This window comes from Hyaena hyaena, unplaced genomic scaffold, assembly GCF_003009895.1.
Source record: "Hyaena hyaena isolate Hyena2069 unplaced genomic scaffold, ASM300989v1 scaffold_137, whole genome shotgun sequence".
Classification (NCBI taxonomy): Eukaryota; Metazoa; Chordata; class Mammalia; order Carnivora; family Hyaenidae; genus Hyaena; species Hyaena hyaena.
The window spans coordinates 451,711-464,766 of NW_024080769.1; the positions used below are offsets into that span (position 1 = coordinate 451,711).

The 13,056-nt window shown below is 37.5% G+C and overlaps 1 protein-coding gene across 3 annotated transcripts in view; it reads right to left on the bottom strand.

The window, feature by feature from the left end:
* The window catches only part of ETFA (electron transfer flavoprotein subunit alpha), an 84,213-nt gene that overhangs the window by 49,291 nt on the left and 21,866 nt on the right, over nucleotides 1-13,056 (bottom strand). For all 3 annotated transcript variants that reach the window (XM_039238234.1, XM_039238236.1, XM_039238235.1), the window contains exons 5-9: nucleotides 8,859-8,958; nucleotides 7,228-7,338; nucleotides 6,395-6,496; nucleotides 5,998-6,066; nucleotides 933-1,015 (exon numbers count right to left, since the gene is read on the bottom strand). In XM_039238234.1, the coding sequence (XP_039094165.1) occupies nucleotides 933-1,015; nucleotides 5,998-6,066; nucleotides 6,395-6,496; nucleotides 7,228-7,338; nucleotides 8,859-8,958 (465 nt within the window). The remainder of the gene's footprint in view (nucleotides 1-932; nucleotides 1,016-5,997; nucleotides 6,067-6,394; nucleotides 6,497-7,227; nucleotides 7,339-8,858; nucleotides 8,959-13,056) is intronic.

The window sequence follows — 13,056 nt, forward strand, 5'->3', positions numbered from 1 at the left end:
CAGAGAGAGGGAGAGAGAAAATCCCAAGCAGACTCTGCACTGTCAGCACAGAGCTCAATGTGGGGCTCAAACTCATAAACCATGAGATCATGACCTGAGCCAAAATCAAGAGTCAAAATCAACGCTTAACTGATTGAGCCACCCAGTTGCCCTTACGGTTTTCAATATATAGAGATTGATACAGAAATACAGATATAAATGTGTACTGTATATAATTATGCATGTGTTTGCCTACACATACACACAGCTACAAACATTCCCTAGCTTTTTTCACTGAGAGGTCTTGGGAATAACAACATCCCAAAAGCAATGAATGCAACTAACATCCAGTTGTTGCCTGCAAAATACTATTTGCTAAAGGGAACCAGGACTCTTTGGAGAAAAGACGAATTCCAGGGCTGGGATAGGAAAAGTACAAAAGAGCCTGGAACATATTGTTCTGTTAAAAGTAAGAAAGGGCTCAAAGAATGATGGGAACAGGTCAAAAAAGACACAGGAACCACCACCTCAAAGAGGTTCTCACTGGCCAAATGTGGGTCAATCTATACCATAATGACAGATGTGGAGCTTGAATTCACGAACTGTGAATCATGACCTAAGCTGAAACCAAGAGTTGGACACTTAACTGATTGAGCCACCCAGGCACCCCATGAAAGACACTTGAATTTAAACCAAAACTTAAAAAAATCTCTGAAGGATAATGCTGGATTTAAGAACTGCAAAGCACATTACTGAGACCAAGAAATCCACAGACCTTGTGAGGAGGACACGCTCACTATGGTAATGGCTAACTGCCTAGATACACTGAATAGAACATAAATCACTGAGATATCCAACAAATTATATATAATGTACATATATAAACACATACACATACACATAGTTTTTACCTCTATAGAATTTTGGATGGCATATTTTATTGCAATACTTACTGGTGCTACTATTTTTCCTGTCTGTCCAACTTGCATATCATTGGGAACAAAGCCAGCATCAACAGCAGCACGAGAAGCACCAACTAAATGGGGAAAACATATCTGTCATTTTTTAAAGCTCTTATTCCACCAGTTGGGATATTCACTAATAACTGTATAGAAAGACACTGACAAGGACAATCAGAAATTTATTTTATAAAGGCCTTGTTTAAAAAAAAAATAGCCTCCTGTCACTGATCAAAAATTCTAAAATGAAGTACTAGTGCATTTTATATACAGAACTTTAAAAAATGCCTTCCATTTATACCCAAGGATTTAAGATTTTAAGTTTGACTGAAGTCCTCTGCTTGGTTTATCAAAAAGATATTCAGGCATTCATAAAACATATATGATAGTCTGTTTGGCATGCCATTATATAATGGTCCTTTATGCAGTAACTTCACTATTTTTTAAAGTTATTTATTTGTTTTTTTGAGAGAGAGTGAGCATGCACACACATGAGTTGGGGAGGGGTGGAGAGAGAATCCCAAGCAGGCTCCATAACCGACTAAGCCACCCAAATGCCCCAATAACTTCACAACTTTTGAAGAAAGTTACTATATCATTATTTCTTGTGATCAGATAAACACAAGTTACATATAACACAAGGTAAGAATTAACCAATATCTGCAATCTAAAAAAAAAAAAAAGAGAAGTTAACTAGCATTCAATCCTTCATCAGGAGTCAATAAGGAGCTCTATACTTGGGAATAAGGTCACCCCTCTCACAAAAGGGGTCGAATGATCCTCCTATCCTCTTCATCTACAGAGGACAAGAGAAAGCCACAAACCGTACTCCTCACTACCTCCTAATGCTCACAGTTCAACAACACTACCTAGATCAGTGAGGACTGATCACATCCTGCCCTTTACTTACATCAGTCACTGCAACAAGCCCCAGACTCAAAGGTTATCCTCTGTAATCCACATACTCATCTCCATAATGCCCTGCATAGTTCTTAATCTTCACCCATCTTCCTATTTGTCTAGATGCTCCCTGAGGACAATGATTCCCCTGCAGTCCTCTCCAGTAGATGTTGCTATCAGCCACCGGGCCTACAGGTGGGACACCTTACTGACAATCTCAGAAAGTTCTCCCCTTTCTTCTTTAAAAGCCTTCAGCATTGAATCTCATGTAATCATATTTTATCACCCATTTATTGCTGTGTCATCTATCAACCACTAGGTCAATCCCATTCATTTCTCAATCATTTTTAGCTTCTGGGTCATTGCCACTTTCTCCAATACGAGTCTTTTTTTTTTTTTTTTTTAATGTTTATGTATTTTGGGGAGAGAGAGATAGAGAGAACAAGCGGGGGAGGAGAAGAAAGAGAGGGAGACCTAGAATCTGAAGCAGGCTCCAGGCTCTGAGCCATCAGCACAGATCCTGATGCAGGGCTCAAACTCAAGAACTGCAAGATCATGACCTGAGCCGAAGTGGACACTTAGCCAATTGAGCCACCTAGGCGGCCCTCTCCGGTACTAGTCTTAATTCTTGAAGATTTTAACACCTGGCTTCTTGGTTCCTTAAATAACTCTCCTGCAGTCGTCTCTGTCCTCAGCCACACACACCCATGGTCACATTCCCAAACTTTAAATTACCAACCCCTTGACAATTTCCAATGTCTCTCTGTGACCTACTCTTTCCAGTTGACTCACTTTGTACTCAACTCCAACAATCCTCTGACCTCACGGGGATCTACATTTCTATTTACTGTCCCTCTCTCCCACAATGTTTGCTCTTCTTTACCTAGCTTAATTTTATGATCAATGACTCTAATCACTTAGTTGCATATGCCTTCAATTTCCTTGCCTTCCTCTTAAATCATCACATTCAAGTGAAAAAAACTCCATCTCTGGTTAATTGACTAAAAACTCTCTTTCCACACCTGTTCCCCTGTGGTTCACCATAAGTGGAGAAAAACACCAACACCAAGCTGTGCTAACTGGGTTTTACTTTAAATAAATAGGCCTTGGGGTGCCTGGGTGGCTCAGTCAGTTAAGCATCCAACTTCAGCTCAGGTCTCATGGTTTGTGGGTTCAAGCCCTACACTGGGCTCTGTGCTGACACCTCAGAGCCTGGATCCTGCTTCGGATTCTGTGTCTCCTTCTCTCTGTCTCTCTCTCAAAAAAAAAAAAAAAATTAAAAATTTTTTAATTAAAAAATAGGTCTTAATTCTCTCACTCTTTTCTAAACTATAATTTCATAGATCTCCTTCTCTCATAAAACTTCCAACACTCTTTAACATCATCAATCTCAGCTGATGACCATGCTTCCTATTTCACTGAAGAAACTGAAATAATCACAAGCAAACTTTCACATGCTCCAACTAATATACACCCATCAACCTGCAGCTGTGCCCATATTCTTTCTTGCCTACTTAACTGCAGCAACTCTCCCCTCCCTCCGCTGTATAATTTTCCCTCTCAACTGGAGCACTCCCACTCTTTACCTTCAACTCCCATCAGCACAGAAGCATGCTATTTGTCTCCTCTTTACAACATCCCTATTGGCCCCATTCCCCCTTTAAATAAAGTTCATTTCTCTGTTCTCCTATAGAGCAAAATCTCTCTAAAGAGTTTCATTGACTTCAATTCCAGGCCTCCCAGTCTATTTCTAAAAACTTTTTTTTGTTAAAACATAACACACAGAGGTGCCTGAGTGGCTCAGTCGGTTAAGTATCTGACTTTGGCTCAGGTCATGATCTCATGGTCTGTTAATTCTAGCCCCACATCAGGCTTTGAGCTGTCAACACAGACAGCTCGGAGCCTGCAGCCTCCTTCGGATTCTGTGTCTCCCTCCCTCTCTCTCTCTCTCTCTGCCCCTCCCCCACTTGCACTCTGTCTCTCTCTCTCAAAAATAAACATTAAAAAAAATTAAACAAAAAACTCTCTCTCATAATACATATCCAATCTGTCAGGAAATCCTAGTGGTTCTTTACCTTCAACTATATATCCCAAAACTATTTTTCCCCACATCCACTGCTACTAACCTGATCCAAACCACACGTATCTCTCACCCGACTGAAACAGTCTAATTGATCTATTAGTGCACTTATTCTCCTATGCTCTGTGCTCAAAACTGTAGCTAAAGTGTCAGATCATGTGACTCTTCTCAACTCTTTCAATGGTTTCCCATTTCATCCAGAGAAAAGCAATCTCTTTACGAAGGCATGGTCTGGTCTATCACCCCCAATCTTGTCTCTTAACTACTCTTCCTTTTTGCACTTCCATTTCAGCCACACTGCCCTCTTTACTGTTCATCACACTGACCAGATACGCTTCCGCCTTAGCCAGGTCCTTTGTACTTTACTGATCCCTCTACCTGAAACATGCTCTCTTTCAGATCTCATGGCTTGCTTCCTCACGTCCATCAAACCTTTGTTCAGATGTCTCCTTCTTAAGGCTTCCTCTGACCATCGTATTTAAAACTGCAATCATCCCTCTCCATAGCATTTTCATAGCATTTACTACCTCCTTTTCATAGCATTTACTACCCTCTAACATACTATTTACTAATTTATTGTGTTTAGTGTCTGTGGTAAGCAGAAAAACATCCCTTCCAAAGATATATTCACTTTATAATCCCCAGAATCTGTGAGTATTAACAAATATGGCAGTAGATATAATATAGTTAAGGATCTTAGGAGAGTATGCCTACCCTGAACTATCTAAGTGGTCCCTAAATGTCAACACATGTATCCTCATAAGAGGAATACAGAGGGAGACTTGAGACAGATACACAGAGAAGAAGGTGACATAAAGACAGAAGCAGAGACTGGAGTGATGCAGCCACATGCCCAGGAATGTCAGGGCAGCCTCTAGACACTGGAAATGAACAGATTTGCTCCCAGAGTGTGGTCCTGCAACACCATGATTTCAACACACTTCTGGCCTCTAGAATAGTGACAGAACAATTTTCTGTTGTTTTAGGTCACCAGGTTTATAGCAGTTTGTTATAGGAAGCTAGCCACAGGAAACTAACACAAAATCTAGTCTCACCCAAATAGAAACATAACTTCTAGAAGGGCAGAAACTTTGCTTATTTTACTCACTGTTATTTCCCTAGCTCCTAATATAATGCCTGACATATGGCAGACACCCAATAAATATTTGTTCAACTAAAGAATAAGCGAATGAAATAAACACCCTCAAATAACACCATCTGACTGTGAAGAATCAATACCATGCCTTTATTCAGACAAAACCATTATAGTTTCTATGAGTACATATATAAGTATGTACTAATATAAAATCATAGAAAAAACCTAGAAAGTTATACACAAAACCCTTAAAAGTGGGAAGACAGACGGGGCATCTGGGTGGCTTAGTCGGTTAAGCGTCCGACTTTCGCTTAGGTCATGATCTCGCGGTTCGTGGGTTCGAGCCCCGCGTCGGGCTCTGTGCTGACTGCCAGCTCAGAGCCTGGAGCCTGTTTCAGTCTGTGACTCCCTCTCTCTCTGACCCTCCCCTGCTCACGCTGTCTCTCTCTCTCTCTCTCTCTCCTAGAAATAAATAAAACATTAAAAAAAAAAAAGTGGGAAGACAGAATTAAGACTTTTTTTGTAAAAACAATATATCCATGTAATAGTTCTATAATTAAAAACTAAAATATTGCCAATTTTCTGACTTTTCAAAAAACATTCCACTCTCATCAGTACATTTTTAAATAATGTTAACTTCTATTTTTAGGAGAGGTTTATATGAGACTACCATAAAGAGAAAAACAAGGGCATTTCTGAGTCAGAACTAGGCACTGAGGCTAACACTAAATGAATTTTTTTACTGGAAAAATACAAAGATTTGGCAAATATAAGAGGGTCACATAAATAATAAAAAAGCATAAGGATACCATCTCCCCAGTGAATGCTACTCAGAGACTAATAAAAAACATTTCAGAAAGAAAAGTTGAAAGCAGAGAAAGCAAAAATAATTTGCAGCCTTGAGTGACTTATATATAAATGAAATAAGGAAAAAATATATCCAACAAAAAGAGAGTATTTTTTTATAAAGAAAATAACTTTACCTGCAGCATGTAGTTGATCTGCCAAATCATACAACAACTTAAAGTTCTCTCCACTCTTCAAACCCCGACCTCATTGAAAAAAGATGGGGTGAAAAATTAGATAAGCCTAAATTCCATTCCATAAAGGATACAAAAACTCCATTCTACACAGCTAAGAGATGACTTGCACCATGCTCCCCCTGGTGCCAGAGATACAAATGTACAACAAAGAGCTCAAATTGGGTTATGAAGCTCATGATTTCACTTTCTCAATTGCTAAAATGGAAATAATACTTACCAACTTCTTAACATTTGAAAAAAAAAAATCTACGCTCCTCTAAAATATATACTAATAAAATCAAAGTATTTTAAAATCAAAGCATAGTTTAAAATTAATAAATTACAATATTCCACTTACCACCAGATATCACTACTCTGGCACCAGTTAGCTCTGGTCGATCACTTTTTGTTAATTTCTGGTCAAGCCATTCTGATATCCCCACTGGGGAAGTACTTGATGCTGCGTACATCGATACAGAAAACAGAACAATGACCAAGGTTAAAGTTCAATAATAGTAATTTTTAAGATAAACATAAAGAATTAATTTCATGAAATTTAAGTTTGTTGTTAGTTACTGTGAATTTTTTGTGCTCCTAATTTCATTCTCCGGGATTTTTGGAAAGAATTAAAGGAATTGGGTTCTAGCCTCTTCCTCATCAGCTACATGACTTTTGAGAAGTCATTTAATCCTTAGAGTCTATCTACAAAACTGGAATGACCCTCTCTCTATGGGGTTCAAATAAGAGTAAATAAAGAGGACACCCTGTAAACATTCACTATTAATTACATTCTTCCATTATACTGAACCTCCAAAGTATTATAATAGGAAACAGGGAGAGAAAAGTAAACCTTAACATCAACATAACAGATTAATAACAGATTAATCTTAATGGACCTTTTCTCCTACCCCTCTGATCTACCAAAACAACTATACTAATACCAAAACTGATAAGAAAAAGTCACATTATAAATATTTCTCACTTTTGTATAAGCTTGGGAATATTACCTAGACTGAGCTCTCAGACACTCTGCATTAGAAATCTAACCAGAGGCCATTTCTTACTCTAATATAACCCATGAGCTAAAAAAAAAAAAAAAAAAAAAAAAAAAAAAAAAAAAAAAAAAAAAAAAAAAAAAAAAAAAAAAAAAAAAAGAAAAAAAACAAATACAAACTCCAAATGAACACTCACCCTCTTCTGAACTGGCACTACCTCCACTTGTTGCTGCAGCTTCAAAAGATGTTCCTCGGACAGAAAACACCTTCACTTTCTCATCACACTTCACTGTACATAAAGCATTTCCTGCAATACAAAAACACCCATGAAAGACAAGTATTTCTTTGAGATTCAGAATTTACTTCTTGAAAACAGGGAAGAAATAACCGTGGACCAACTGTTTTCTACCTCTACTAAGTATTGGAAAAAGGACCGTAACACTGAAAAAACTGATCAGTGGATATTTGTATAACCTTGGATGTTTTTAAAAGAAGGACAAGTGCTGATCTGCCTGGAAGCAAGGAACTGAAATAGGCTAGGCAGCCACACGAATAAGGCATATTCTACCTAAAAGGATATAAACAAAAGCTTCCTTCTCCAAAAACAATCATTAATTCAACAATATTAGCTGCAACAACTTAAGATTGAAGCCACTATGCAGGCTAAGAGAGGAAAATAAACGATAACATGATAGGGTATTAAAGAACAAGAGATGTTGGGGTGCGTGGGTGGCTCAGTTGGTTAAGTGTCCTACTTCAGCTCAGGTCATGATCTCATGGTTTGTGAGTTCAAGCCCTGCCATCAGGCTCTGTGCTGACAGCTCAGAGCCTGGAGTCTGCTTTGGATTCTGTGTCTCCCTCTCTCTCTCTCTGCCCCTTTCCTGCTCATGCTCTCTCGCTCTCTCTCTTTCTCTCTCAAAAAAACAAACAAAAAAGAACAAGGAGTGATGTCCCAAGATTTTAAAAGAATTTAAGACATTTCTTATGGATTAGCAATCACGTAAGAGTGACCTAAACTTGACCAATATTTCTCCTCAAACTCTACTAAAGACAAAAGATCTAATTTGAAAACTGACCATTAAATTGAAACACAGAACTTCAATCAGAAAGAACAAAGAGTTCATTGCCTTTTCTAGCCCCACTAGGGACCAGTGTGCCTAGCAGAAGATCAATCAACTAAAGACACACTGAAACGAATTTAATACAGATGGAAATGGAATAGAAGCAGTGAAGATTAAGAATAGTTTTTTTCAAATGGAAAAGTTTTGCCTCTCCAAGTGCCACTTACAAAATATATTGAACAGTGAATCTAATTTTTTGTGAATATAATTTATTGTCAAGTTGGCTTACATACAACACTCACTGCTTATCCCAACAAGTGCCCTCCTCAATGCCCATCACCCATTTTCCCCTCTCCTCCCACCACCCATCCACCCTCAGTTTGTTCTGTTTTTAAGAGTCTCTTATGGTTTGCCTCCCTTCTACTCTGTTTGTTAACTATTTTCCCCCTTTCCTTCTCTCATGGTCTTCTGTTAAGTCTCTCAAGATCTACAGTGAATCTAATTTTTACTGATGACTAAAAAAATCTCATCTCTCTGTAAAATGAATAACCAGGCAGGAAAGAAATGTGCTTTGGATCTATCAAGCAGAATGTAATGCCATGGTCTAGTAGCAATTCTAAGATTAAGATTTTTGTCAGAAACCTTTAAGATGGTCCATTTAAAACAAAGTATGACTTGTTTTAAAATCCTATCTTCAAATTAAGTTCTGCTTTTAAAATCAAACAAAAGTTAGTATGTTGATTAATTATTTTCCTTGGGTACTCACCTGCATAAATAGTTCTCACAAATGTGTCGGGTGACTTGATTGCAATGATGTCAGAAATTGGTGCAACATCAAGTTTGGCTGCTAATCTGGGCAAAAGGTTCTAAAAGTAAAATAAGCAGTGAATTACACACATACACACCTATGGATGGCTATCAACTGTCAACAATATTCTCTAAATGCATATTCTATAGAAGTTTTAATTCAAATACTTCATATTTCATACGTATCTTTAGACACAGTACAACTTCAAGTCTAACTTTTTGGACAGTCTTTAAGATTAAGTAAGAGTCTACATTACTCTAACTACATTAAGAGTTTTATGAGTTTCATAGTAATAAACCACCTTAACTCAGTATGTTGAATTAAGAGATATGATATTCACTTTAATGAACATCACTCACAAAGTGTGACACTTATGGATTACTTAATTTAGGTAAGACAAAAAATAATTAGAGGAGTAGTAAAATTCTCAAATACTAAAAAAGATAATACATGTATGTATTCAATGTTTATGAAAGAAAAAGTTTCAAAGCAGACATTTCTACCTTTTAAAAAATCAATTATTGCAATAAAAAAAGGTCAAAACTAACCTAAATATCCATCAACAGGGGATAGGTTTATAAATTATAGCTCATCCATATAATGGAATCCTATGTAACCATAAAACAAACAAAAATGAGAAAGGTGAAACAGAGCTGTAAAATATGTACAGAAGCAACAAGCGTAATGTATATTCTTTTCCTTGTATATGCACAGAACATCTCTGGAATAGATATGTGTGATAACTTTGCCCTCACTAGCAGGATCACTGGGAAAGCCACGATATCCCCAAGTCTGTTATGTCACCTCACAAATAACAGGAAGATAATTCCTAGCTTCTAGTCTAAAATTCTATGACTCTAGGGCTCTAAAACAGAATTAGTTAGTGAAGACTGAATGTCCATACTTTCTAGACTCAAAGCTTTTCTCAGATGATAAAACCATATAAGTATAATGAAAACAGTGAAGCACTGATTTTATCACACAAATACAAAGCTGAATTCTACACTGCTTTCTACACAGAGCTTATTTCAGGGCATCTCCTGAACTTGGTACATGACACCATCTCTAGTAGGCAAACTCTCACTATAGCAGTATTCAAGTTTCTCTCAATTTCATTCCCAAACCCTCTTTGTTTTCTAAGAATTCTCTCAAGATTACCAACCTGCACGTAAAATACTACTTAATTGGCACTAACATGTGGTTAGTTTTAAAATAATTTTAATATACATATTATAATGACTCACAACTAAACTTATAAGCACCCCCAGGGTAGAGGTTTTGTGTCTTCTATTCCAATGAGGTTCTTACCCTATAGATGATAAGCGGTTCTATATATATTGATGCTAACAAGCATTGACAGCCTGAGTCAATTTTCCTCCTGTCATATCTCCAACAGGAAAGATTTTCTAATTTTCAATTTATTTTTACCTTCATTATATACCAGTTCTCTTTCAGCCATGACAGAAGAGCCACTGAAAAGTACCACAGTTTATAAAACCACAAATAGAAAAATTAAGATCTCTGACAAAATAAAGTATTTGGGAAAACAATTAAAATGCTATTAAACATCCTTCTACCTTGATACATGAGAAGTTTAGAAGATGCCTACTATTAAAATAAATCAAATGTGACAGTATTTAAAGCTTGCTTCAGTAAGTAATTCTTCTTGAAATCACCTTCTTTAACTGTTCAGGAAATACCATTGGAATACTGTTACCTGGTCGAACAGATTCTATTACAAATGTTAGGTTATGCAGACTGTGTCTCTTTTTATAGTTTTAAACTTTTTTTTTAATGTTTTATTTATTTCTAGGAGAGAGAGACAGTGTGAGCAGGGGACAGTCAGAGAGAGAGGGAGACACAGAATCTGAAACAGGCTCTAGGCTCTGAGCTGGCAGTCAGCACAGAGCCCGACGCGGGGCTCGAACCCACGAACCGCAAGATCATAACCTAAACGAAAGTTGGACGCTTAACCGACTAAGCCACCCAGGCTCCCCTATAGTTCTAAACTTTTAAAATTGCTTGGATTTTAATATCTTCTGTACTTCCATTATCGCTGTTTTATTTTAAGCACATCTTGGAAAAAAAATTTATCATAGTGCTTAAAGACTTTATGCTTCTCCAGGTCTGATCATTCATTTAAATATCCTGACAGAGTAGATGTAAACAGATCTATCTCTACACTATCCAAACAGGCTTGACCACATGATTTCTGGGAAAGAGATGCAACAACTGTCAGCATTTTTTCATGTACAAAAAGATGGCAGATTTTTAAATTCTAGCATACCAGTATGGAAATATGCAATCTCAAAACCACAGTTGGTAAAGGACTGTTATAGAGCATACTGCTCAGCTTCATCTAATGGACTCTTCCTCATTCCAAACCCATTCAGAGGCTATACAGCACCAGCTACTATGATGTGACCCTTATTCTCAAAACTCTCATATGTTGCAACACTGCAATTAAGGTCAGACTATTAAAATATAGCTATTTAGATTCAACAAACACCCTTTCTTGGTTTAATAATCTTTCAGATGAACCATCAACACAGAAACTCAAGACTCATAAAATCTGTTTAAATCATCTAACACAGAATCAAAATTCTCAGAGATAGAATGGTCCACAAAGATCTTTTACTTTAATGCTCATCTGTAACAGTAGGTGGTTGCCAATCCTGACTTAATCTTTTCCAGAGAAAGGGCAACCTACCACAGAGTAAACCCATTCTTTTTTTTTTTTTAACTCTCTACTTGGTAGATCTTAGACATCACTTGGTGAAACTACACCATTTTACATACAAGAAAAACAGATGTCAGGAAGGTAAAATGACTAGCCCAAGGTCATATATGTCTGTGGAATCATCTTACCTAGTAATCACTAAACTCTATTTTAAAGATTTTTTTTTTTTAAATTTATTTCTAGGAGAGAGAGAGAGACAGCATGAGCAGGGGAGGGTCAGAGAGAGGGAGACACAGACTCTGAAACAGGCTCCAGGCCCTGAGCTGGCAGTCAGCACAGAGCCCGACGCGGGGCTCGAACCCACGAACCGCGAGATCATGACCTAAGCGAAAGTCGGACGCTTAACCGACTAAGCCACCCAGGCGCCCCCACTAAACTCTATTTTAAAAAAAAATGTAGGGGCGCCTGGGTGGCTCAGTCGGTTAAGCGTCTGACTTCAGCTTAGGTCATGATCTCATAGTTCGTGGGTTCGAGCCCCGCGTCGGGCTCTGTGCTGACAGCCAGCTCAGGGCCTGGAGCCTGTTTCAGAGTCTGTGTCTCCCTCTCTCTCTGACCTTCCCTGGCTCACGCTGTCTCTCTCTCTCAGGAATAAATAAAAAACATTTAAAAAATAAATAAATAGAAAGCAAAATAAAAAAAATGTAATGTAGTCTGCAATGTGACACCCTAATAAAAAAATAATTGTTTGTTAAACTTGTGTTTACATTGTAGGTTGAAAACTGTTACTGCCTATAAATTCTATTAACCTTAAGAGAAAAAATTTAATAAGTTCAAATTGATAATCCTAGGGGTTAAAAACAAACTACATCAACTTACATGAGTTATTCTTCAAGTTCGTAATGATTCATGCCTAGAAGCAATACTATGCCACAGATTAATATTCACAAACACTATTCATTTTGCAAGAAAAGAGATCAGTGTATCGGTTACTGTTAACTGTTACTCAACACGGTTATTTAAGAGATTATATCTTATTCCTCAAACTCATATTTTAAAATCAATTACAACAGGGGCGCCTGGGTGGCTCAGTTGGTTAAGCATCCAAATCTTGATTTCGGCTCAGGTCATGATCTCAGGATTCATGGGTTCAAGCCCCAGGTCAGGCTCTGCTCTGGCGGTGCAGAGCCTGCTTGAGATTCTCTCTCTCCCTCTCTCTCTCTCTGCCCCTCCTGTGCTCTTTCTCTCTCTCAAAATAAATAAACAAACTTTAAAATCAATTACAACAAAACTATGATAGTAAAAGGAAAAAAGTTAAATCAAGACAATTCAAAAAAGAAATAAAACCAACCAATAACTATATGAAAAGACGTTTGATCTTACTATCAGAGAAACGCAAAATTTACACAATACAATTTTTCACCCATCAGTTTGGGGGAAAATGTTAAAATGTATAATACCAAGTGTTGGGAAGACATC